Below are 27324 nucleotides of genomic sequence, written 5' to 3'. Positions count from 1 at the left end.
TAAACTTCGTATCTTCGTGCAGCCGTGTAATGTTCTTTATATTACAGTGGTGCTTGAAAGTTTGTGAACCCTTTAGAATTTTCTATATTTCTGCATAAATATGGCCTAAAACATCATCAGATTTTCACACAAGTCCTAAAAGTAGATAAAGAGAACCCAGTTAAACAAATGAGACAAAAATATTATACTTGGTCATTTATTTATTGAGGAAAACGATCCAATATTACATATCTGTGAGTGGCAAAAGTATGTGAACCTCTAGGATTAGCAGTTAATTTGAAGGTGAAATTAGAGTCAGGTGTTTTCAATCAATGGGATGACAATCAGGTGTGAGTGGGCACCCTGTTTTATTTAAAGAACAGGGATCTATCAAAGTCTGATCTTCACAACACATGTTTGTGGAAGTGTATCATGGCACGAACAAAGGAGATTTCTGAGGACCTCAGAAAAAGCGTTGTTGATGCTCATCAGGCTGGAAAAGGTTGCAAAACCATCTCTAAAGAGTTTGGACTCCACCAATCCACAGTCAGACAGACTGTGTACAAATGGAGGAAATTTAAGACCATTGTTACCCTCCCCAGGAGTGGTCGACCAACAAAGATCACTCCAAGAGCAAGGCATGTAATAGTCGGTGAAGTCACAAAGGACCCCAGGGTAACTTCCAAGTAACTGAAGGCCTCTCTCACATTGGCTAATGTTAATGGTCATGAGTCCACCATCAGGAGAACACTGAACAACAATGATGTGCATGGCAGGGTTGCAAGGAGAAAGCCACTGCTCTCCAAAAAGAACATTGCTGCTCATCTGCAGTTTGCTAAAGATCACGTGGACAAGCCAGAAGGCTATTGGAAAAATGTTTTGTGGATGGATGAGACCAAAATAGAACATTTTGGTGATAATGAGAAGCGTTATGTTTGGAGAAAGGAAAACACTGCATTCCAGCATAAAAACCTTATCCTATCTGTGAAACATGGTGGTGGTAGTGTCATGGTTTGGGCCTGTTTTGCTGCATCTGGGCTAGGACGGCTTGCCATCATTGATGGAACAATGAATTCTGAATTATCCCAGCGAATTCTAAAGGAAAATGTCAGGACATCTGTCCATGAACTGAATCTCAAGAGAAGGTGGGTCATGCAGCAAGACAACGACCCTAAGCACACAAGTTGTTCTACGAAAGAATGGTTAAAGAAGAATAAAGTTAACGTTTTGGAATGGCCAAGTCAAAGTCCTGACCTTAATCCACTCGAAATGTCGTGGAAGGACCTGAAGCGAGCAGTTCATGTGAGGAAACCCACCAACATCCCAGAGTTGAAGCTGTTCTGTATGGAGGAATGGGCTAAAATTCCTCCAAGCCGGTGTGCAGGACTGATCAACAGTTACCGCAAACGTTTAGTTGCAGTTATTGCTGCACAAGGGGGTCACACCAGATACTGAAAGCAAAGGTTCACATACTTTTGCCACTCACAGATATGTAATATTGGATCATTTTCCTCAGTAAATAAATGACCAAGTATAATATTTTTGTCTCATTTGTTTAACTGGGTTCTCTTTATCTACTTTTAGGACTTGTGTGAAAATCTGATGATGTTTTAGGTCATATTTATGCAGAAATATAGAACATTTTAAAGGGTTCACAAACTTTCAAGCACCACTGTATATAGACACATCCACAAACAAATACACAACTTAATGAAAAGAATTTTCATTTTGAACCGGTTCGTCATTTTGACAATGCGCGTCGAATCAGCGGGAAAACACCGGGAGTGATGTCATCGGAATGAAATATCGGGAATTATTATCCGTACGGGACACTTTTTCGGTGGAATAAAAACATGTTCTATTCCCTTCTAGCAGGTTTCATTCATTTGGTTTGATAGCATGCAATATTGTTAGCATATCGCTTATCCTGCGTGTATTACGTCACTCTACCCAATGGAGAATGAGTGTTGAATATGGTTTACGATATTGCATGGTTGTCATGACGTCACACGTCGGAGACGTAAAACTTCCACACTAGTGAGTGACTGTGACAATTTGTAAACAAACATGGCCGCCGGGTTTGCTTCGTTACAAAATACGTCAAATTTTAAGAGAATTTTGAAAGAGAAAGATGCGTTGAACACCCGAAAGGAATGTGTATGTATAATAATAATAATGGCTGGATTTTTTTTTTCATGGTCTATCAGATATATTCCATTCAGCTACTTGTCTTTGACTCGTTCAGTATCATGCTAGCTGAATGGAATATATCCGATATACCACTCAACACAAGACAATATTATTTAAATAGCGAGTTTTTCAACACGAGAAGATAAACTTCATATCTTCAAGCCAGTGTGTGATTTTTCTTTTTATTATATTGACACATTCACAAAAAGTCCCCAAATTTATCAAAACAATTCATCAATTTCATCACAAGTGACGTATAGAGATTTATGTCCCTGTTTCATGTTTGCTACTTTACATATATATATATATATATATATATATATATATATATATATATATAATATGTTATTTACCAGCTGGGCGGTCCATATGGTAAAATACCGTGATCGAGGTCTTGAAAGTACTGAGCGAGGCCCTCTGGGCCGAGGTCAGTATTCAAGGCCGAGGTCACGGTATTTCACCATACGGACCGACCTTAAAGGAACAGTCCACCGTACTTCCATAATGAAATATGCTCTTATCTGAATTGAGACGAGCTGCTCCGTACCTCTCCGAGCTTTGCGCGACCTCCCAGTCAGTCAGACGCAGTCAGACGCGCTGTCACTCCTGTTAGCAATGTAGCTAGGCTCAGCATGGCCAATAGTATTTTTTGGGGCTGTAGTTAGATGCGACCAAACTCTTCCGCGTTTTTCCTGTTTACATAGGTTTATATGACCAGTGATATGAAACAAGTTCAGTTACACAAATTGAAACGTGGCGATTTTCTATGCTATGGAAAGTCCGCACTATAATGACAGGCATACTAACCCCTTCTGCGCGCTTCGGCAGCGCATTGATATCTGAGCTCCGTATCAATGCGCTGCCGAAGCGCGCAGAAGGTGTTAGTACGCCTGTCATTATAGTGCGGACTTTCCATAGCATAGAAAATCGCTACGTTTCAGTTTGTGTAACTGAACTTGTTTCACGTCACTGGTCATATAAACCTATGTAAACAGGAAAAACGCGGAAGAGTTTGGTCGCATCTAACTACAGCCCCAAAAAATACCATTGGCCATGCTGAGCCTAGCTACATTGCTAACAGGAGTGACAGCGCGTCTGACTGACTGGGAGGTCGCGCAAAGCTCGGAGAGGTACGGAGCAGCTCGTCTCAATTCAGATAAGAGCATATTTCATTATGGAAGTACGGTGGACTGTTCCTTTAAGCTGGTAAATAATATATTTATTTTTTTCTTTACCAAATTCTAACAGAAAACGAGAGCGCCCGAAAGGGAAAACCGAGCCGAGCCGCTATTTTGAATCCTCATTCACGGCTGTAATGCAAATGGCTTCCTCCTCGGTATACAAGTGCACTTCCATGGCAGGAAAAAAAACTACATTTTGCCGCCTATGTAGTCCCCTATTTATACAAAATTGAGTCATTCAGGATTCAGCCATGTTTTTGCTCAGCGTTAGTAACAGTTAGAGGTTTTTAGCTTTCTCCTGAAATGTTTTATTTTATTTCTTCTTCCTCAGGGTAGTAAAACTCACTTTCGCTGTGAAGACTGTCATTATCGCTATCCATGCTGTAAAATTAATGCTATTCTCCTGAGAAATGCTGGCAAACATTTATAAGATTTTTGATAATCTTATAAATAAATCTTGTAAAAAAAAAATGTTGACAAAAAAATACTACTATGTTTGTTGTTGTGAACGAGCGAGTCACCAGAGGTCCGTAACTGGGGTCCGTATTGTAGGCTACAGACCCGCTCACCAGCCAATCAGAGCGCAGGATTTGATGGAAACTGGACCGCGAAAAAAATAAATGCTGTTATTCTACCTATGCGAGGTGTGGACTGAGTTCTGCTGCAGTGAGAACATTAGCAGCCGTTGGTTCAATACAGTATGATATTTATTGTGAATTTTACTTTGAATCATCAAAGATCCAGAAGAAAGGGGATTAGTGAAGAGTGATGGATAGTTGTGAGAACGTGCGTCTGATTTACCTTTTGTGTGTTTAGTGGTGAGCTGGTGCTTTGGGATCTGACAAAATCAGGCAAACAGAAGTGGACTCTGCTGGGCAGCTCCTCAGACGGTCAGAACCACAGCCGCATCGTCTTCAACATGAGCTCAGTGTGTGTGGAGGACCGAGAGCTTCTCATCAGCACATCCATGGACCGAGACGTGAGATTCTCTATTTGTTCAGAGTTATTCGTAACATTTAAGGTCCGGAATCTTCTCGTGTACAGTAACGTTGGAGGAGAAACAGGTTTATAATGTGATTTTAATGAAAATTCAGTTCATTATAATAATGGAAACTCACACAGACTGTAATTCAGCAGCTCTACAAACATTCAGTCCTGAAGATTATCCTTCAATTATTTAAAGAGTGCTGATCGAATAATTTATCAAACCGGATATGAAAGGATTTATTCGTGAATCCTAGACAAGAGCACTTGCACAAGACGTATTCATGAAAATTTTGTATTTTTACCGTATGGCGGGGGAAAAAACGTTCGTATCCTACTCGTGCTGTCTATTGTGTGTAAATTACACATGAGAACAGAACTCTAACGTAAACCTCGATTGATCAGCTTTTAATCATACAAGTCGTGATGAGTTTGTATCAATAAGTCGTGTATTTTTAGTCAAACACACAACTTTAATGAAAAGCGTTCTTCTCTGAAACCCAGACGTTTCACATTAACAGCGTCAACTAAAGAAATATCGAACATGAAAACAAACCGAAAGAAATCCATAAATTACGACGGCTAAGACCCGGCTTTCGGTTCTGAACGGTAGTGTATAAAAGCAGGACGGGTCGGATACTCCAGAGCCTGCAGCGGATCATTAGCTTCCCCTGGACGCGTCCTTCCACACGGCATCAGGGACGCCGCCGGGGATTTACGACCTTGAGACACTTCGATTCACATCCAAATCACTTTTTCATGAATTTATCTCCAGACTTTGGCCTTTCACGTGCTGTTACACCGGAAACTATTCTGTTTTTATTGGAATCTCTGAGTCGAAATAATTTAAATTCTACCTCTGAGAGAGTCTGTGTGAGCTTTGCCTTTTATGGAGTTTTGTGGGCGTCGCCAAATGCAAATCACCTGGTGATTTACAGAAAACTTAACTGATCAATGAGACCCAATTTCTGTACAATTTACAAATATAATTAAGCATCACTTGTTTTATTTGTACATATTTTATTCTGTACTTTACTGTAATTTGCGCTTGTAGACCACTTTATTAGGAAAACAAATCCGTCCACTCGGTCGTTAGTGCCGTTACGTTTTACATACGAGAGCTGAAGTTAATGTTTACACAAGATAGAAAAAAGATCCAATGTGTGTCCACAAACACCTTGTGGATGAGGGATGTCGAAGAAGGCAACGCTAGTTGACCAAATAACGACTCTTTACGACATGACGAGCTGAAAAGCATCTCAACACATCGAACCGTGAAGCTGATAAAGCGTCTATCATTTCGAATTTCTAACGGACGTTCCAAATCACCTGCATGACTGGAATCTGTTGATGTAATGAATAACGAGGTCGGGTTTCAGTCTCACTGTGTCTCTTTCTGTGTCCAGATTAAGTGCTGGGATCTGAACACTCTGGAGTGCTGCTGGACTTTACCCACCATGGGAGGTTTCGTTTACTCTCTGAGCTTCTCTCCGGTGGCCACAGGCTGCCTGGCGCTGGGGGTCGGGGACAACATGATCCGCGTGTGGAACACTCTGTCCATCCAGAACCCGTACGAAACCAAGACGTTCTGGCAGGGGATCAAGTCTAAAGTCACCGCTGTAAGTCACAGGAGGTGGAGGTTGATAAAAATGATCGTGTTCTCAGATTCGTTTTGAAAGAACGCGTTCATGATGATGGGCTAACGAAAGGGTGTTGTGTCTAATCCACTCTCGCTCGTTCCCACGGTTCTCACGAACACTGAAAAACATATTTGATTGGATTTACTCGACACGCCATCCACGTTAGGGCGGGACACTGGGCTGGACTACAGGAGTGTGGGGTTTGTTTGTTTGTTTGTTTGTTTGTTTGTTTGTTTGTTTGTTTGTTTGTTTGTTTGTTTGTTGTGTGTAATGATGGTTGTGTCAGATATGCGCAGACACACACACTTTTATCAGCAGGGAAAAATGTTCATGTGCCGAATCCTGATAATCAGACACGCGCTGAATATCAGCTCCGACTTTATAAATAGTGCAGAGTCTTAAATATCTGAGATATTAAACTTTTCCATTCTTTAGTTTAAGTTTTTTAAAACTCTCTAAAACTTTTTTTTTTTCTGTTCCCAGTTTAAGATCCCGCTGTATATTAGAAACAGTCGGGTCGGGAATAAAGTCAGTCACCATTCGTTTAGTTTTCATTTAGAAATAAAAGGGAGGAGAAAAACACAAAAATATTGGCACCTTCTGCCATGTTGTCTCAGTGTTCGGGGAGTTTTGTGTCCTGGTGGAATCGGTTTGTGCGGCTGTAAGTGTAATATTTGAATGTTGTCCGTTTGAACTGTACACTAGAGCCCTGCACTCCCGCGGGAGTCCCACGGGACCCGACGCAAAGCAGTGCGGCGCGGGACAAATTTTGAAAGCTCATTGCGGGCGGGAGGGGGAGTGCACAATGCAGGAGCAGGCGGGAGAGGTGATAAGCTGCAGTCCCGCTAACTAAAAACGTGTTTAAAATAAAATTTATTAATTATTTATTTATGCAGGGGTGATAGCGTTCCGGCGCCGTGCCGGATTTCCGGCGCGCCGTGGCTGGGGAAAAAAAAATCTAGTTCGCCCATTGTCCTGTGTCATTCTGAGATGCGCAGATAGACAGTAAAGGGAATTCCGAATTCCCTTTACTGTCTATCTGCGCATCTCAGAATGACACAGGACAATGGGCGAACTAGATTTTTTTTTTTTTTTCCCCAGCCGCGGCGCGCCGGAACGCTATCACCCCTGTTTATGTCTATCATATATAATTTGTGCTGGATATTTTATTTGGCATTAATAAAAACATTTTAAGATGCCTAAATTTGTGGATGTGGTCTAATCTCGCGTACGTTTCCGATTCCTTTCCGCTCTTCCGTGTTTGAGATCTCCGATCATGGCAGAAGAGCAGAGCTCCTCTAGTGAAGCTCACAATGGGTATCTCTGTAAAGCCTCAGCTGCGCATGCCGCCTGGCAACGCGCACCCTCGCTACGTGCGCTAGGTGAAGGATCGGTCAGTGGAGAGCTCAGCTAAGCTCAGCATGTTTAATTCCCCAAGCCAATGACAAGAACTTCCGTGAGAAATAACGCGAACGTCTGCATCATGCGGGATTTGCGGGTGGGAGCGGGACAAAATATGGCGGGCGGGAGCGGGACTGAAAATCATAATTCTTTGCGGGAGCAGGCGGGAGCGGGACTGAAAATTCTGTCCCACGCAGACCTCTACTGTACACAGTGTGTTAAATAAAATTCTTGTTTTTCTGTTGCACATCAAATCTCACAGTTACAGAGGCGTAAAATACAGAACTTAAACACCTTTATTTGATTTCTCTGAAAGCATTGAGTTTCCCAGGAATCCAGGATATTTCTCTTTCTCTTCTTTCTTTCCATCCTTCCTCTCCCTCTTTTGTCTTTCTTCCTTTCTTTCCTTCTCTTTTTCTGCTCTTTTTCTTTCATCCCTTTCATTTTTGTTCTTTCTTTCTTTTTTTTCTTCCTCTCCTATTGGCCTTTCTTTCTTTCCTCTCTCCCTGTTTCTTTTTCCTTCATGCTTTCTTTCCATCCTTCCTCTCCCTCTTTCTTTGTCTTTTTCCTTTCTTTTTCTTTGTTTTTCTTTCCTTCCTCCTTCTTGGCTTTCTTTCTTTTTCTTTTCATCCTTTCTCTCCCTCTTTCTTTCCTTCCATCCTTCCTCTCCCTCTTTCTTTGTTTTTTTCCTTTCTTTTTCTGTTTTTCTTGCCGTTCTTTTTTCCTCCCTCTCTTTCTTCTTGCCTTTTTCCATCCTTCCTCTCCCTCTTTTTCTTTCCTTCTTTCCTTCCTCTCCTTCTGTCTGTCTTTTTTTTTTTTTTCTTTCGTTCTTTAAAATGTGCGTAACTCCATAATTTTGGCTGGTGTGTGTGAGATACAAATTCATAAAAAATCATATTAAAATACTTTTGTTGGCTTCCAAGCGGATCGTTTTGAGAAACTGCTTATAGTTCTTGTTCACAGTTCAGTGAGTTAATTCAAACAAAATGGTGTGCGTGCGTGCGTGTGTGCGTGCGCGCGCGCGCGCGTTTGACTCTGCCGTTGTTGTAAAATCTCAGAAACTGGTGCGTTGTGGCAGAGTTTTCTTTCACGCTTGGACCTCAGTCACCGATCACTTCCACTGGGAAATTGATTCTCAGACTTTATTGATTTGTGTTCTCTGACAGCTGGCGTGGCATCCGGTGAAGGAGGGATCTTTAGCGTTCGGCACAGACGATGGAAAAGTTGGGATCTACGACGTGTATTCCAACAAGTACGAGCGCACACACGTTTATCTTTAAATCTTTAACACATCTAACGTATTAGCCTGTATTCTAGACTTTATTTTGTGTGTGTGTGTGTGTGTGTGTGTGTGTGTGTGTGTGTGTGTGTAGGCCTCCACAGATCTCCAGCACATACCATCGTAGAACAGTCTACTCTCTGGACTGGGGTCCTCCGGTTCCACCCCTGTCATTTGGTGAGTCTCTTTTTAGTGTTTGATTTCACTGAGTTCATCCATAACGCCCAACCCGAACTTCCCGAGCTGGCAAATATTGAAATAGCAGCGGCGCCAAGAATCATCCATCACCGAGCAGCGGCGCCTGGAGCATCGTTCATGCGCTCGGCGTAATTGAGAGAGATTATGTACAACCCGATTCCCTTTTGGGCATTTTGCTGGGAAATCGAGGAGCAGAAACTTCATTTGCAGCTCAGCCGCGGCTGCGTACCGTTTATCGCTTTATCTATCATCGGGCTGGAGGGTGCAGGAGATAATTGCTTTTGTTTAGAGAGAGAGACAGAGAGGCACTGATGTGGTGGCAAAAGCAATGATGAGTTTTGCGTATGCTAATTTGTTTACTGTTTATCTGGGCGAAAATGAAAATGTATGGCTGTGTGTGTGTGTGTGTGTGTGTGTGTGTGTGTGTGTGTGTGTGTGTGTGTGTGTGTGTCAGAGACGGGATACAGAAGATGCGTTTCCAATCAACTTCATGTGCATATTTGGATGAACATCACCAGAGATCCACAAACACAATCAGATACTTTCAGTTAGTGATGGCAGTTCGTTTGAACAAATTGGTTCAAGTAAAATGAATCCGTTGATCCAAACAAGTCGTGGTGTTAAAGCAGTCCAGATCTGCTGCGCGAGTAAACCGCTCGATGTAGAGAACGTGCGATGTAACCCGTTTTGAAATTTGTGCTCTGGGAGTAAGGGTATAACTCAATCGTTTGTTTCTGTCATAATTGCTTTTAATTTGCATCAAACAACACATTCAGCAGTTTGTTTTTTTCTTTTTTTTTCTTATTTCTACCACGTCTAGTTTTCACAGGCTTGGTACATCATTAATGGAAATCTGAAGGTTAATATCTCATGTGTGTTCTCAGGTACAGGGGATAAACCTGACTACACGCTGTACAGTTGTGCTGGAGAGGGCGTTATCTTTCAGCACGACCCGTGGAAGATGTCCGACGAAGCCAACAACATCGATAAACTCATCCGTGACTCGAACCACATCAAAGTAAGCTGTTCACATGAGGTGGTTCATTAATTATAGGGGAGAGCGGGGAAACTCGGGACACGTTCATACTGCATTAGAGAGTATTTATTGTCCCGTCTTACCATAACATTAGTTTCTCAGCTTGTCACGTATACTGGCCTTCAGGATCCACTTTTACTCTTATTATTATTTTTTGAGACGTCGAGGGGATACGCGGGACACAAATAAAATCCCGAGCTTAATCCGACATGCTTAATTTTTATTTATTTATTATCGAACCCTGTCCCATATGAACTGTATGAACACACAGTGCTGGTACAGCGAGACAAAAATGTCAGTTTACCCAAAACCTGACTCCATTCTCAAGAAAGAATGAAATAAGATTCATCCTCATGCAGGGACACGCCCACATTTCTAACAAATATTTTAAAACTATTTTATATTTGTAAACCCAAGAAAAAAACCTGTAACATGATGAACTGTCTCAACTCTCCCCATTTTGACAAAGGAGAAAAATCCTTAAAGCTAGACTGCCTTTCAGATTTTTCAAGTGTAGGTCATAAAAAGAATTTTCCCCGACACCCAATTATTTTTGTTTAGTGACCGAAAGCTACTGAATTCGAATCAGACTTCTAATTTTTTTTTTTAAATAGAACAATTAATGAATTCAGAGCCACATGGCCCTAAATTCTCCTCTATTTTTTCCTGCTTCACCATGACCCAATTCAAGATACTACGTCCTGCATCACGTGGTGGGCTTTCCCCGTTCACGCAAGGCATTGTGGGATACAAATTTGAAACAGGAGAGAAAAACGGAGGACGCGAGTGTGCGAATGAAACGTAAAAGATCGACTACAGTAACGGAAAGAAAGCGAGAAGAAAAGACGTTATGTTATATACGAAGGAAAGGAAACGCAGGAAATATCAAACTAATAAATATGGGCGCTCAGCGAGCACCTCGGTGTGATCAGCTGTTCGTTTAGCGACAGAATGATGGAACTGTCAGTGCACGCTCAAAGGGAAACCTGTAGATGGCAGTAATGCAACACTGTGGATGCCAGCTGCTGTAAAACCCAAAAGAAGAAGAAGGTAAACCTGCGCATGCGCACACGGACTTCCTCTGTCTGCTTGACTGCATGAAGCGAGCGATTTCATTTCATGCACATTATTTGCTTTAATCCCCTCAAATTAAATAACTTCCCAGCCACAGAATGGCCTGATATTTTGTGAGGTGTAACAGAAATAAACATATCACATTTCAGACGGAACTAAATTTCACTGATTTTATGAAATTGAAAGGCCGTCCAATTTTAAATGTTTTTCCACAGAATATAAGTTTAATAAACAATACTATATATGTTAACTCAAGGCTACAGGCTTTAATTCCTAACAAATCCCCAATTCACCAGCGTACATTACACCATAGAATGGAGGTGGAGGCGAAGTAGAAAATACTGTACAAATTTTGGTTGATAAAATATTGAACTGCACAAACGTTACTGCAGTGTCCAGCTTCAGCTCCAGAGGAAATCGGTTACTCTCCGGGCCAACATTTGATGAAAACCTGATTGGCTGAGATTAATTTATGGGAATACAAACTGTCCCAAGTCTCCCGGCGCTTCCCTATTATAACTCATAATTATGAGGGTTGCTGTAGTGGTGCGCCTGATAACCTAGCAACTCCTGTTAGATTGTTATTCTTTCATCATTTTGATTTTTTTTTTTTTGTGCATGACTGACTGACTGTGTGTTTGTTCTGGTCTGTTGTTTGCAGCACAAACTCTCTCCTCACACAGACCTGAGCTGGAAGCCAGATGGGAAAGTCTTGGCGATCGGAAATGAAGACGGGTGAGCGGTTTCCACGTGATGCTTTTACAGTTGCTTATATTAAATTAAATGTATTATGTGATTTGGACGTTTTGATGAATGTTAAATCCATTAGCTCGCCAACCGGGCAAGTGAAACCCCACTTCCCTGCTTTGGTTTCCCAGAAACCCACTTAATAAGCTGAAAATCTTTGCACTGCTCATAAAAAGATGATATTCCAACCTGGATATTGGCATTATTTTCTGTTGAGGTGACTGTGTGGAGTTAGCAGTAGAGTTTTATATCCCACCTGTGCACTAGATCCTATTTTGCTCAGTTTCATCAGTGTTTCCGCAAACGTGCATGTTCTCCATTCTCAAACGATCATAAGTCATCTACACCGGTTATCGAGGAACGCCACACCAAAGTGAAGCTCGTTAATTTAATCATAACTGCAGTATATCACATGAAAGGTGAATGTTTTATGATTGTTGGACCTGCCTGTCCCCCAGTGAGAGACAGTATTATAATTCATAGTATTACGGTATTCTAAATCACGATATTGCCCATGGAATGGAATAGAATTGGCAAGGTTCTTACAACCCCGATTCCAAAAAAGTTGGGACAAAGTACAAATTGTAAATAAAAACGGAATGCAATGATGTGGAAGTTTCAAAATTCCATATTTTATTCAGAATAGAACATAGATGACATATCAAATGTTTAAACTGAGAAAATGTATCATTTAAAGAGAAAAATTAGGTGATTTTAAATTTCATGACAACACCACATCTCAAAGTTGGGACAAGGCCATGTTTCCCACTGTGAGACATCCCCTTTTCTCTTTACAACAGTCTGTAAACGTCTGGGGACTGAGGAGACAAGTTGCTCAAGTTTAGGGATAGGAATGTTAACCCATTCTTGTCTAATGTAGGATTCTAGTTGCTCAACTGTCTCAGGTCTTTTTTGTCGTATCTTCCGTTTTATGATGCGCCAAATGTTTTCTATGGGTGAAAGATCTGGACTGCAGGCTGGCCAGTTCAGTACCCGGACCCTTCTTCTACGCAGCCATGATGCTGTAATTGATGCAGTATGTGGTTTGGCATTGTCATGTTGGAAAATGCAAGGTCTTCCCTGAAAAAGATGTCGTCTGGATGGGAGCATATGTTGCTCTAGAACCTGGATATACCTTTCAGCATTGATGGTGTCTTTCCAGATGTGTAAGCTGCCCATGCCACATGCACTAATGCAACCCCATACCATCAGAGATGCAGGCTTCTGAACTGAGCGCTGATAACAACTTGGGTCGTCCTTCTCCTCTTTAGTCCGAATGACACGGCGTCCCTGATTTCCATAAAGAACTTCAAATTTTGATTCGTCTGACCACAGAACAGTTTTCCACTTTGCCACAGTCCATTTTAAATGAGCCTTGGCCCAGAGAAGACGTCTGCGCTTCTGGATCATGTTTAGATACGGCTTCTTCTTTGAACTATAGAGTTTTAGCTGGCAACGGCGGATGGCACAGTGAATTGTGTTCACAGATAATGTTCTCTGGAAATATTCCTGAGCCCATTTTGTGATTTCCAATACGGAAGCATGCCTGTATGTGATGCAGTGCCGTCTAAGGCAGTGTTCGTACAGGTCCTTAAAGTCCATAAAAGTCCTAAAAAAATGAATTTGTAAAATTAAGTACTTAATTATCCATAAAATTGATGAAAATCTGTTAAAGTCAATAAAAGTCCTTAAAAATCAGGGGGTTTTTTCGTCTCCCTTCTAATGACACATTTTTAATTTCCGAAAACGCTGTTCCCGCTGCCCCGATTCGCGCAAACAACCCTGTTTCACAGGCGAACTGCACTAGCGGTCAGGGGCTGAACAAAGTGTATAGTGGCGACCCCTGGTGTCTGCTTTTGAGAATAGCCCGGAACCACATGGCGCTGTTCGGGATCAGTCCCGAACAGGGTCACGCGACTACTTCGTATCAGCTCGGTCGCCCGCCATTGATGCGTATTAATGGAAACATGGATTAACAAAACATACGACTTTCAATCTGTCTACATCGCTGTTCAACGAGGTCATCGACCCGAATACCTTTTCAAAATTTCTTTTCATATTCATTTTCCAGTTGAGGTCTTTGTCATGACATTATGAAGGGTTGGTGCTTTGCAGGGTATTGATTCATTAGTAAAACATTCAAAGGTATGCCTGTTTGTTCTGTAGATGAATAGTTCAGCCTTCATAACTCTGTGTGGTTTCCCTGCTGTTGGTGCCTTTTTCTGTGGGAAAAAGAAACAAAGAATTTAATTCTGAATATTAAATGGAAAATTAGTCAAATTTAGTAAAACAGTATGCATATTATGCAAGGTCTCATGAAAGATGCCACTGCGCAAAGATAATGATGTACTGCAGCTGGATGTTTTTTATTTGTAATTGTATTGTGTTATATGTGGCTAAGGCATCATGGGTGGCCCAGAAAGGTCAGCTGCCACATGACTATGGATTGTGTCTTTAACCTTGAGATATGCTTTGAAGTTCTTATGTTTTAAGCTATAACATGTATAGAAACATGCAGACTCATTAGAAAATTTATTCCATAACATAAGAATAGCAAGGGGGGGTTCTGGGCCACCCTGTGTCAATTTAATACTTTTAGTTTCAATTGTTCCTGAACAAAATGAAAATCTTGTGAAATAAATTTTACTCTAAATGGAATGTTCTTTATATTTTTTATTTTTAGCCACTAACCATTTCCTCACCCACCGTTGAGGTTTTCTTAAAATCGTTTTAAATATCAGACATATCAGGAATTGCTGCACTTGTTGCAAGATTTGGTCAAGAAAAATCCTTTAAGAGTCATAAAGAAAACAAGCAGACGAAGTGTGGGAAAACAAGCAAGTGATTATTACAATAGGCAATTTCACACCAGTGATATTCAGTTTTGGTCATTGGGTCCTTAAAAAAATGAAAATTGGTCCTTAAAAGTCATTAAAAAAGAAGCCTGAAAAACTGTGGGATCTTTCTACTTTATTATTCTCCTAATATCTTTTAGGATGCTATTTCTCCCTCAGTTTTCAACTAATCATCACCAAATTTCACATGAAGAATACCTCTGGGCTGAATTACGTTGCTATGACTTTTGGTGCTGATCTGGATCACTGAACCAGGAATTATCTACGAAAAAGGGGCTTTTTTCCTCACTAAGCGTCATTCTATATCTCTTACCGTTCCAGATCTACCGTTCCAGATCTAAAGGGCCCGAAGATCGTGGGCACCCTGTATGGTTTTCCGGCCTTGACCCTTACGCACAGAGATTCTTCCAGATTCTCTGAATCTTTTGCTGATATTATGCACTGTAGATGATGATATGTTCAAACCCTTTGCAATTTTACACTGTCGAACTCCTTTCTGATATTGCTCCACTATTTGTCGGCGCAGAATTAGGGGGATTGGTGATCCTCTTCCCATCTTTACTTCTGAGAGCCGCTGCCACTCCAAGATGCTCTTTTTATACCCAGTCATGTTAATGACCTATTGCCAATTGACCTAATGAGTTGCAATTTGGTCCTCCAGCTGTTCCTTTTTTGTACCTTTAACTTTTCCAGCCTCTTATTGCCCCTGTCCCAACTTTTTTGAGATGTGTTGCTGTCATGAAATTTCAAATGAGCCAATATTTGGCATGAAATTTCAAAATGTCTCACTTTTGACATTTGATATGTTGTCTATGCTCTATTGTGAATACAATATCAGTTTTTGAGATTTGTAAATTATTGCATTCCGTTTTTATTTACAATTTGTACTTTGTCCCAACTTTTTTGGAATTGGGGTTGTAAATTGGTATGCGCATTTCTGGCTCATGCGTTGCTGTAGCTCCGCCCACATCCAGATATTAGACGCTCAGCTTGGCATCTTTTCCTTAAATGGCAAAACAATTTCAACTAATTTTGACGAGATCTTTGAAATGCAGTTCACTGAACAGGCAGCAGGGGGCGACTTTAAAATCTGTCTGTATGTCGTGTCATGTTATAACGACAATCAATTTATAATTTAAATAAAAGTTAGTTCAGCCAAAATTTCATAATTTTTACTTTAATTTTCAATAATTTGTAGTTGTAGCTTGCTAAATTTTACATTCACAGTCTACACACCCTCATGGTGAAATTGCGTAGGAAAAATTTCACACTTGTTAAACGCAGTAGCTGATTTTAATTCCGCTGTGGTTTTTGTTTGCAGCTCTATAGAAGTGTACGAGGCTCCGAACCTGAAGCTACTGTGCACCGTGCAGCAGCACCATAAAATCATCAACACACTACGCTGGCACCATCAGCACTCCACCCAGCCTGAGCTGCACTGCCTGCTCGCCTCCGGCTCCAGCAATGCCCTCGTCTACGTCCACGACCTGCGCAACGCTATCGGTGAGCGTCATGTGTCCATGTCTCCTACGTAGAACTTTTTAAAAAAATTTAAGTGTTCATAGGTTTGGGGCAATAAATAAACGGACATAACTGTAAAATAATAAATTAAAAGCTTGTTGGAAAATAAACTAATAGCAGTGACAGAAGAAAATTAGAATTAATATAAAAATGTAGTAATATAATGTATAGTGTATATAAAAATAGAATAAAAGGAATTAAAAACTAGTGATTTGTACTAGCTGTTGCAAACCGGGACGTCTGGTCACTGTACCCTGTAGATCCGGAACGGTAAGAGATATAGAATGACGCTTAGTGAGGGGAAAAAAGCCCCTTTATCGTAGATAATTTCTGGTTCAGTGATCCAGATCAGCACCAAAAGTCATAGCAACGTAATTCAGCCCAGAGGTACTCTTCATGTGAAATTTGGTGATGATTAGTTGAAAACTGAGGGAGAAATAGCATCCTAAAAGATATTAGGAGAATAATAAAGTAGAAAGATCCTGAGTGAGAGTAACAATTTGTGCCAGCGCTGCTAGTGCAATTTAAAAATAATATAAAAGTAATGTAAAAATCAGGCAAATAATAAAAGGTAGTCAAAAACTGAAGTGTTAAATCAATTTTCAGTCCACTTTTTGATAACAATTGTTTAATAATAATGTTTTCCTGATCTTTGATACGAAGGCAGCTTCGTCACCCATTGTAAGTTTCATAGTTCATCAGAAATGTAAACAGAAACATAAGCACTTAGATAATTAAGGCATTTTTTGGTGAACATCTGATTTATTATTATATTTTGTTTTTGTGTGTGAACGTCTGGTTATTTTAATAAAGAGAACCCGTCTGAGAACCCAGTCTTGGTGACCGAAGCCTTCCGCACTTTATCTGGTCACACCAACAAAATCACTGGATTGGTGTGGAGTCCTCACCACGATGCTCACCTGGTCACAGTCTGCTACGACGGTACAGCTCAGGCAAGTCTGTTATTTTGTATTTATAGATTAATTTTATATAGTATTTATTAATAAAATGTCCTATAGGTGATTTGGTGATGAGTCCAGCACTTGTGTTGCCAACAATAAAGTTTTAAATGTCTGTCCTCATTTCTTGTAGTGTTGCGTTGATTTCATAATAAGTACAACACATTTCTTCAGAGAATACCAGCTAGCAAACTAGATCTCTACTAAGGCTTATGCTACTGAACCTTAGTTACAGTTTACCCGGTTACAGTGCCTTGAAAAAGTATTCATACCCCTTGAACTTTTTCACATTTTTCCACCTTACAACCACGAACTTAAAAGTTTTTTATTGAGAGTTTAAGTGATAGACCAACACAGAGTAGCACATAATTGTGAAGTGAAACGAAAATGATAAATGGTCATCAAAATTTTAAACAAATAAAAATCTGAAAAATGTGGTGTGCATTAGTATTCAGCCCCCTGTACTCTGATACCTCTAAATACAATCCAGTGCCTTCAGAAGTCATCTAATTAGTTAATGGAGTCCCACTGTGTGTAATTTACTCTCAGCATAAATACACTTGTTCTATGAAGGCCTCAGTGGTTTGTTAGAGAACACTGAAGAACCAACAGCATCATGAAGACCAAAGAACTCACCAGACAGGTCAGGGATAAAGTTCTGGAGAAGTTTAAAGCAGGGTTAGGTTATAAAAAAATATCCCAAGCTCTGAACATCTCAAGAAGCACTGTTCAATCCATCATTCAAAAATGGAAAAAGTATGGCACAACTGCAAACCTACCAAGACATGGCCGTCCACCTAAACTGACAGAGCGAGCAAGGAGAGCACTGGTCAGAGAAGCAGCCAAGAGGCCCATGATCACTCTGGAGGAGCTGCAGAAATCCACAGCTCAGGTGGGAGAATCTGTGCACAGGACAACTATAAGTCGTACACTCCACAAGTCTGGCCTTTTTGGAAGAGTGGCAAGAAGAAAGCCATTGTTGAAAGACAGGCATAAGAAGCCATGTAGGGGACACAGCAAACACGTGGAAGAAGGTGCTTTGGTCAGATGAGACCAAAGTTGAACTTTTTGGCCTAAATGCAAAGCGCTATGTGTGGCGGAAAACTAACACTGCTCATCACCCTGCACACACCATCCCCACTGTGAAACATGGTGGTGGCAGCATCATGCTATGGGGATGCTTTTCTTCAGCAGGGACAGGGAAGCTGGTCAGAGTTGATGGGAAGATGGATGGAGCTAAATACAGGGCAATCCTGGAAGAAAACCTGCTGGAGGCTGCAAAAGACTTGAGACTGGGAAGGAGATTCACCTTCCAGCAAGACAATGACCCTAAACATACAGCCAGAGCTACAATGGAATGGTTTAGATCAAAGAATATTCATGTGTTAGAATGGTCCAGTCAAAGTCCAGACCTAAATCCCATTGAGCATCTGTGGCAAGACTTGAAAATTGCTGTTCACAGACGCTCTCCATCCAATCTGGCTGAGCTTGAGCTATTTTGCAAAGAAGAATGGGCAAAAATTTCAGTGTCTAGATGTGTAAAGCTGGTAGAGACATACCACAAAAGACTTGCAGCTGTAATTGCAGCAAAAGGTGGCTCTACAAAGTATTGACGCAGGGGGGCTGAATACTAATGCACACCACATTTTTCAGATTTTTATTTGTTTAAAATTTTGAAGACCATTTATCATTTTCGTTTCACTTCACAATTATGTGCTACTCTGTGTTGGTTTATCACATAAAATCTCAATAAAAAACTTTTAAGTTCGTGGTTGCAAGGTGGAAAAATGTGAAAAAGTTCAAGGGGTATGAATACTTTTTCAAGGCACTGTATATATGTAGAGAAAAGAGCAGTAGGCCTAAATCAGAGTCTTGTGGAGCAGCAAAATTTATTTTAGTTTGCATTTACTGATATCCATCATGGACATCAAATAAGACCTCCATCATTTTATGGTCTATTTATAAGAATATTCTGATCTATTGTATCAAAAGATATACTCAGAATAAGCAACACAAAGCAAGCAGACAGCGCTGATCTGTAGCCAGTAGCTGGTCATTTGCTACTTTAACCAGCGCTGTCTCAGAGTTGTGATGAGGCCTAAATCTAAAACCTGCATTTTAAATATCAATATAAAAACTGAAAAAGAAAGCCTAGAGAGGTTTAAAATGAAATAAGAACATTTTCCATTTTGTCATGTTTTTAAATATAGAGGTTTATAGGCAGGAAAAATGGAAATTTTTGCTTTCACTTGACAAAATCCTGTCACAGTGCCATCCAGTAGGTTTTCTGAGATTCTCTCTCTCTGAAACAGGCTATGTAAAAAAGGCACTAGGAATGATTGTTAGAGGGCGTGATCAAATCTAATGCTAAACTCCCTTTTATTTTGATTACCAAGTTAAACAGTTGTGGTGTTTTTTTTTTTTTAATGTAACGTATGTGTGTGTGCTGCAGGTGTGGGATGTGCTGAAGCAGGAGCCAGTGTGTAACTACAGAGGTCATAACGGACGCGTGCTGTGCGTGCAGTGGTCACCCGTTAACCCTGACCTGATCTGGACAGGCGCTGATGACTTCACAGTGCAGGAGTGGGCCGTGTCCAAACAGGAGCATGTTCAACCTCCGAAGAGTGCGTTTAAAGCTAATTAATGATGCATGCTAGGAAATAGTTTTATTTTAGTGCTATGTGACCAGATTTTGCAGGCATGTAGTGGCTCATGAACAGACTGTGATGTAGGGAATGAAGGAACGCTTCTTCAAACAGGTAGGAGGCGTGTGGACATGGACAAAAAGAAAGTGTCAGTGAAGAAAGCCAAGAAGAAAAAGAAGGTATCAGATAATCGTGGGGTGAAGATGGAGGAGAACGAATCGCTGATGGGAGAGGAAGCCAGAGGAGGAACGGGCAGTGGAATGGATGAAGGACTGACAGAAGATGAAGCAGAAGATGAGAAGAAAGAACATGTCGTCTCCACTGTTGCTGGTAATGCTACACTCATCATCATCACTTTCTTTCTTTCTTTTTTTAAGGATGTAAAAGTGTCTAAAGAGCTTTTTATTTTGAGTTCAGGTTTGTCTCAGGAGCCTGGTTCCATCATGGAGAAAATTCAAGTGAATGGCGAGAGAACTTTTGCAAAGAAAGAAGAGAAGGATGAGAAAAAGAAAGACAAATCAGGTCTGGTTGTTTTTTTTAATTTATTTATTTTCAAGCAGAGACACAAATTAGCATAACTTACAGGAATTAAATAAAACGATACGCTTCCTGTGTTCTGTTCCATGAGGACATTTCGGAGGATGTAATTTAGGCCAAGTCATATCACATGTTGTACTAATGTTAACTATGTTATTAACTGATTGGCTTCTTGTGAATGTAATGTAGATGTAGAGACCGTCCATGTATGTTCTCACATCTCGCTGGTTACAATAAACACCTGTTTGGTGCATTTGAAATCTAAAAAGGATTCAGTGATGGTCTTCAGTAATTTGACTCCAAATCCTGAAATGTATCAATTCATCTTCCTTTCTAGATCTGTTCATGAAGAAGAGGAAACCACGCTCCATCCTGCCTCTTAGCGCCTCCATGAACCACCGAGCCAAGGAGGAGCTTCAGCAGGACTGCCTTACGCTGGCCGCCGTCAAACACACACAGGGTCAGCAAGTGCATTAGGGCTGGAAGTGATGTCTTGCTTCTTGAAGGCATTTCTGTGATACGTGACCAAAATTCAAACATCTAATCTGGGATGCATGATCTCTCAGAAAAGTGTGTTAACATAATTTATCATGATATCGATATTGTGTCGTTTCATCACCCAGCCCTAGAGCAGCCTAGATTCCATGATTAATGTGTCTCAGCGAGTCTTGCTCTCCACTAAGCTTTGCCATGCACTTCGCGTCCATGAAAAAGAACTTTCATTCTTATTCTGTGACTCCACAGATATTTTGCATCCTCTCTTTGCTTCCTGTTCCAGGTGAGACACAGAACTGTGTACTGGGAACCGGAGAACACCTCCAGCTCGGTTTATTCGCAGATAGACACTCCCTCTACAGGATGTTCCAGGAGGAAGGTAAGAAATTCAGCAAATTCTTGGCATTAATATGAGAGCAGTGTAGCTTCGGGGTTAATGTTCTGTTCTAGTAAACAGTTTTCTGGAGCAAAAACGAAAAAAAAAAAATCTCCCTTAAAAGTTCTGCTCAGTAAGTAAGGACTAAAAGACGGAGTGATTTTAGAGAAAAATAATCAGTGATTATTAAAGTGTATGATATGGTACTTTTAACCAAGCCGGAGTTGATTATGTTCCAATATCTGCACAGCCTGAAGTGTTTTATTCGTCTTACACTACAGTAATTTGCTGGTTAGACAAAATAACTTATTAATGAATGACACGTCATACTTTTTACCCCCCCCCCGTATAATTACATTTAATGTTGTGTAACATCCAGAAAATATGTGTTATAGCAGCTATAAATGGTCTTTCCCTCAGCAAACTCGTTTTTTTTTTTTCTCCTCAGGTTGTCACATTAGCGCAAATCCTCAAAGTGTAAATTCCTCTGCATTGAAGATTCTTCAACGCAAAAATTTTGAGAACCGTCTCATAAAAGAAAGCTTCATCACATATTTAATTATATAGTTTTCCCTGCCTAACCTGCCTATAGAGATCTTGCAGTCACATGACTGGAAAGTACACAGCCGCCATCTTGTCGGTAAAAAACACAGCTGAATATTGCTGCACTCGTGTACAGAATGGATCAATTTCAACCGACGGACTACACGGCTCATTTTTCTAATGAACAGATAACTAGACATATGTCTAAATTAAACGATCTACAGATTAGTGACCCTTATGGCTTACCGGACGGAGTTTTCACGACCGTGTCAGTGGATGTTGAACTGCCAGCGGAATACCCAGACGTGTATAATTACCTCATTAACTTTCCCTCGCTGTTCAGTGGTGAAGCACTGCGTGCTTATAAGTCTCTGGACAGTTATCTTTACAGAAATTCAGGATTTGTCAGCGACTCAGATGTGGCATCTTGTAAACAAGAAAATAATCCTCATTGGACGGGTAAGTCACTTAAGTATTGAGTATAGCAAAAAAAAAAAGTATTGAGTATAGCACTGACCAGCCGATTATAGAATAGAATAAGGTAATTCCAGCTGTAATTCCAAATCGTCCGTCTTGTTTACCATGGATCTGGCGTTGGAGAGATAGAGGCTTAGCAGTGGAGATTTGAGTGGCTGTTTTCTGAGCTTAGTCAACAGGCCGGCTCTGCCTGCAGCCTCGCTTTTGCTTCCGCTCCCGGCGCCGCCTCCTTCGCTTTGCTTCCGATAACAATCCACGGAGACCCTGCTGGTCTCGCTATCTCGTCCGGAATGTTGTGCATGCGATGGAAATCGCTACAAACCGTCATTTTCTGCTAGAAACCAATGTCCAGTAAGTCCATACGGTTGTAGTGGATATTGAAGTCTGGTACAGACGAACAACACGCAAAAATACACACAAAAAACACAAAAACCGTGCACAGGTAAGGAGAGCTGGTAGCCGCAGCCGTTGTAGTAGAATTGTATATAGTAGGGTTTTCCAAAAGAAAAGGTAGAAGTAGAAGCAGAACCAGAAGTAGAAGTAGAAGGCGGAAATATGGCGTTTGACCGACAAGATGGCGTCTGTCACAATCTGGATCGGCTGTGACGTCACATGCAAGTGCTCCATTAAGGCAATAAATCTGAATAAAGTTTATTTCAATTTAAAGGTTGGATTTTTCTCATTTTTTCAGTGTGAGATGAAGCAACTTCGCCAAAAGGTGGATCTCTCCCCCCGCCCCCTTTTTTTTTTAAACTAATCTTTACAAGGAGTGCCAGTAATTATGGAGGGCACTGTATCTGTCGAGCTGAGGGAGGGGGTAAGATTCAGAGGGAAAACAACTCAGAAGTTCTGAGATTAAAGTTGTAAATTTATGACTTTATAATCGCGAAGAATATCTGAGTGTTTCTTGTAAATTTACAACTTTAATCTCAGAAGATTACCCCCTCTCTCAGCTCCATATTTTTATGGTGACTATATACACGGCCCGTTCTATAATCGCGGGTACATTTCAAGTGTTGATTCTGTTGGTCATCGTCAACTCTGTTATTGTTAAACTGGGCAATCCATGAATAGAATGGACGGTAACGGAGTTGAAATTTTCCACCATTTTGTGTCTTAACTCCACACGCTAACCTCAAACTAGCGGCCACACGGCATGTATAAAAACAGAATTTTATGTTTTTTTAATCCATAATTAATATCTTTTTTTTTTTTTTTCTCCGTGCTCTCACGGAAGGCGGTCGCATTTTTCTGCTCTCCTCTCCCTTATCTTCCCTGCTTATGCTCCTCTTGTCTCGTCTCGTCTGTCTATACTTTTGAGAGACACTCTCCGCACTGCTCTCTAAACTAAAAAATCATGGAAGTGATAAACTGGTCTCTTAACGAAATTGACACAGTTTTCTCGACAAGAAGCCTGGGTTCAGGGGAACCGGCCTGTCCTGCCGGAACGTTCGCAGCTGGCTACACGATGGACGTGTGGGAGAAGTGGCGGGTCATGTGCCTGGCGGTTCTTTCTGTGGAGGACATTGAATTGAAGACATCTACCTATTCAGAACCATGATTACAGGTCTTTTGCTGATTGGATTAGGCATTGCCCTGGTTTATCGAGGAAATCGGAAAACGGTGACAGCTGTCCAAAGCCCCATAAAGCTGCCTGACATGATTGAAGCAGTGGGCAGAGTTGTCGGCACTCAGACTGTGGCTATTCAGAACTTGAACAGCAACATGGATAACATCATGGAGAAGCTTTTGGCTTTGCAAAGGAAATGGATTGATTCGGAGACCAGAATGGACAAACAGAGTAGTCGTGTAAAAGAATACGTCTACTCGCCCCAAGACCAAACAATTCCAATCTTATCTGCTTTCGGCTCCCTCAGACAGCACTGGCCTTGGCCAAGGCCGTTGCTGGGACAACAACTCCCCCTGAAGATCACTGCAGTGAGACGCTCTCACATCCCTTCCCCCACTTCCCGCGGTCGCTGCTTTTACCCCCAGTGTGACAAGCGGGGTGCGCGACCAGCGCCATCATGGCTGCAGGAACGGACGGCTGCTTGCTTGCGCTGGGTTACCTCTACCTCCACTTCCCCGTTACCCCCCCCCACCTGATCCCTCCCCCCTCCCCCTCTCAAGTCCCGAGTTTTCATGTTGTAAAGTGTACTTGTGTTATTTTGTGCTTATGTGCTGAGGTGTTTTTTTTTTTTAATGTTCCCACACTATACTCTTCACAGGAGCATAGTGTGGGGGTTGCTTTTTTTCTCCTCCCCTCTCCTCATGTTACTCTGTATTTTTTCTTTTCATCCCCGTCTTCCTGTCCTGTCTACTCCCCCTCTGTCAGTTGTATGTATGTGTATATGTAAGGACAGGTTGATGGTCAATTTCGCTGGTACTTGTGACTAGTGACAGTAAAGGGTTCATTCATTCATTCATTCATTCATTAATCATATTATTTTTTAAAAATGAGTCAGAGATTCGCTCCGGGAATCACAATAACAGAGTTGACGAATAATGAATCTACTGTTGGTGTAAAATCCTCAACATTTTGTTCAAATTAATGAGTGAAGAAACAGAACATACCTCACTGCCTTTCTGAAGTTTCCCGCCAGAGGAAGTGACATCACTCGGTGCAGGTGTCATGCGTATTATTAAAGTCTTTGTGGATTTTATGCGGTTTTAGAACAGAGTTGACAAGAACATTGGGACGGATTAAAAAAAATATTTTTTTTAATGACTGAAATTTCACATAATACAGAAAATAAACTTTCTATGCAATTGATTTTATAACAGTTAATAGAATAAGCCCCAAAAAAACACTGTTAGACTGAATCACTTCCTGTTTATTGGAGTTGAATGGATGAATCAGAAGTTGAAGACAACCAATAATGTGAGGGGAGGGGTGGGGGTCATTTAGTTAGTGTTTTATGGATAAATTGGGTCTAAAATGTACATCAAGCATCGCTATTGGTGAAAGTTTGTCATAATTTGCATTATTGTTCAAAACCGATTCAATAAAGATTTCTTTCGTGGAAAATAGCAAAAGATTTATCTTGGAGATGTGAAATGTACCCTGAATTCTAGAATGACCCGCCTACAAAGGCCCTAATACGCCGTCGTACGTCCCCATGAACGAGCTGTCCATGTAAAATTAATCAATCAACATCTTTTAACCAAGAACTCAACAGTGCTGTGGAATAAAGAAACGTTTTAGAGACGATCAGAGATTGTGCCTTTAAAATTCTGGTTTAGAATCGGTGTTTGCTCTGTTTGTGCAGAGGACAGTCATGTAGAAGCAGGACATTACGACTCGATGATGTACCTGAGGCTGTGGAAAGGAGATCTGACTGGAGCTCTGCAGCTGGCCACAGAGAAAGGACAGCTGACTGACCACTTACTGAGCTTAGCACCGATGGGTAAGTGCTCCTGCTTTCTCAGAACAGTGGTCCAGTTCTGATGTGTAAAAAATATTTTTCTTTATTGTTGTTGCAGGATCCCAGAGTTGTGTTAATGCACGATACCACTTTAGCTTTTCCAACAATGATACTGAAACCATAAGCATCAGCCGTGACCAATACAGATATCCATCCGATATTGTTTTCTTTAAAAACTACTAATTTCCAGTTCAAAACAGAAATTTGTTTTCCAAATCCATTTCTAATCTTTGCCATTTGTTACAGGGATTCGATATTCTTTTCACTTTTATTTAATTGTCTGTATCGGCCAGATATCAGATCTGTGCCATTGCTACTATTCATCTACTGTTAAATATTTTTAGCTACTTTTAGATGTAAAAGCAGAACTGAAGATGCTGAAATTTTCATTGGGAGGGACAAAGTTGGACAGGATTAGAAATGAGAATATTAGAGGGACGGCACATGTAGGACAGCTTGGAGACAAAGTGAGAGAGGCGAGATTGTTTGTTTGTTTTGTTCGTTCGCTCACTTGCTCGCTCGCTCGCCTGCCTACAAAGGAGAGATCATTATCCCTAACAGGAACAGCCGGAAGAAGACATAAAATATACAGTGGTGCTTGAAAGTTTGTGAACCCTTTATAATTTTCTATATTTCTGCATAAATATGACCTAAAACATCATCAGATTTTCACACAAGTCCTAAAAGTAGATAAAGAGAACCCAGTTAAACAAATGAGACAAAAATATTATACTTGGTCATTTATTTATTGAGGAAAATGATCCAATATTACATATCTGTGAGTGGCAAAAGTATGTGAACCTCTCGGATTAGCAGTTAATTTGAAGGTGAAATTAGAGTCAGGTGTTTTCAATCAATGGGACGACAATCAGGTGTGAGTGGGCACCCTGTTTTATTTAAAGAACAGGGATCTATCAAAGTCTGATCTTCACAACACGCTTGTGGAAGTGTATCATGGCACGAACAAAGGAGATTTCTGAGGACCTCAGAAAAAGTGTTATTGATGGTCATCAGGCTGGAAAAGGTTACAAAACCATCTCTAAAGAGTTTGGACTCCACCAATCCACAGTCAGACAGATTGGGTACAAATGGAGGAAATTCAAGACCATCGTTACCCTCCCCAGGAGTGGTCGACCAACAAAGATCACTCCAAGAGCAAGGCGTGTAATAGTCAGCGAGGTCACAAAGGACCTCAGGGTAACTTCTAAGCAACTGAAGGCCTCTCTCACATTGGCTAATGTTAATGTTCATGAGTCCACCATCAAGAGAACACTGAACAACAATGGTGTGCATGGCAGGGTTGCAAGGAGAAAGCCACTGCTCTCCAAAAAGAACATTGCTGCTCATCTGCAGTTTGCTAAAGATCACGTGGACAAGCCAGAAGGCTATTGGAAAAATGTTTTGTGGACGGATGAGACCAAAATAGAACTTTTTGGTTTAAATGAGAAGCATTGTGTGGAGAAAGGAAAACACTGCATTCCAGCATAAGAACCTTATCCCATCTGTGAAACATGGTGGTGGTAGTATCATGGTTTGGGCCCGTTTTGCTGCATCTGGGCCAGGATGGCTTGCCATCATTGATGGAACAATGAATTCTGAATTATACCAGCGAATTCTAAAGGAAAATGTCAGGACATCTGTCCATGAACTGAATCTCAAGAGAAGGTGGGTCATGCAGCAAGACAACGACCCTAAGCACACAAGTCGTTCTACCAAAGAATGGTTAAAGAAGAATAAAGTGAATGTTTTGGAATGGCCAAGTCAAAGTCCTGACCTTAATCC

The 27324-nt window shown here is 41.0% G+C and overlaps 1 protein-coding gene across 1 annotated transcript in view; it reads left to right on the top strand.

Annotated features, from left to right (window-relative positions):
• Nucleotides 1–27324, top strand: part of gemin5 (gem (nuclear organelle) associated protein 5) — a 59374-nt gene that overhangs the window by 19563 nt on the left and 12487 nt on the right. The window contains exons 7-20 of the mRNA XM_060936500.1: nt 4167–4329; nt 5741–5953; nt 8542–8627; nt 8749–8831; nt 9737–9870; nt 11624–11697; nt 15886–16067; nt 16899–17038; nt 19497–19668; nt 19804–20019; nt 20107–20211; nt 20564–20686; nt 21005–21100; nt 25387–25524. Coding sequence (XP_060792483.1) covers nt 4167–4329; nt 5741–5953; nt 8542–8627; nt 8749–8831; nt 9737–9870; nt 11624–11697; nt 15886–16067; nt 16899–17038; nt 19497–19668; nt 19804–20019; nt 20107–20211; nt 20564–20686; nt 21005–21100; nt 25387–25524 — 1925 coding nt within the window. The remainder of the gene's footprint in view (nt 1–4166; nt 4330–5740; nt 5954–8541; nt 8628–8748; nt 8832–9736; nt 9871–11623; nt 11698–15885; nt 16068–16898; nt 17039–19496; nt 19669–19803; nt 20020–20106; nt 20212–20563; nt 20687–21004; nt 21101–25386; nt 25525–27324) is intronic.

This window comes from Neoarius graeffei, chromosome 12 (genome assembly GCF_027579695.1).
Source record: "Neoarius graeffei isolate fNeoGra1 chromosome 12, fNeoGra1.pri, whole genome shotgun sequence".
NCBI classification, from domain to species: Eukaryota; Metazoa; Chordata; class Actinopteri; order Siluriformes; family Ariidae; genus Neoarius; species Neoarius graeffei.
This window is presented reverse-complemented; position numbering and strand designations above follow the sequence as displayed.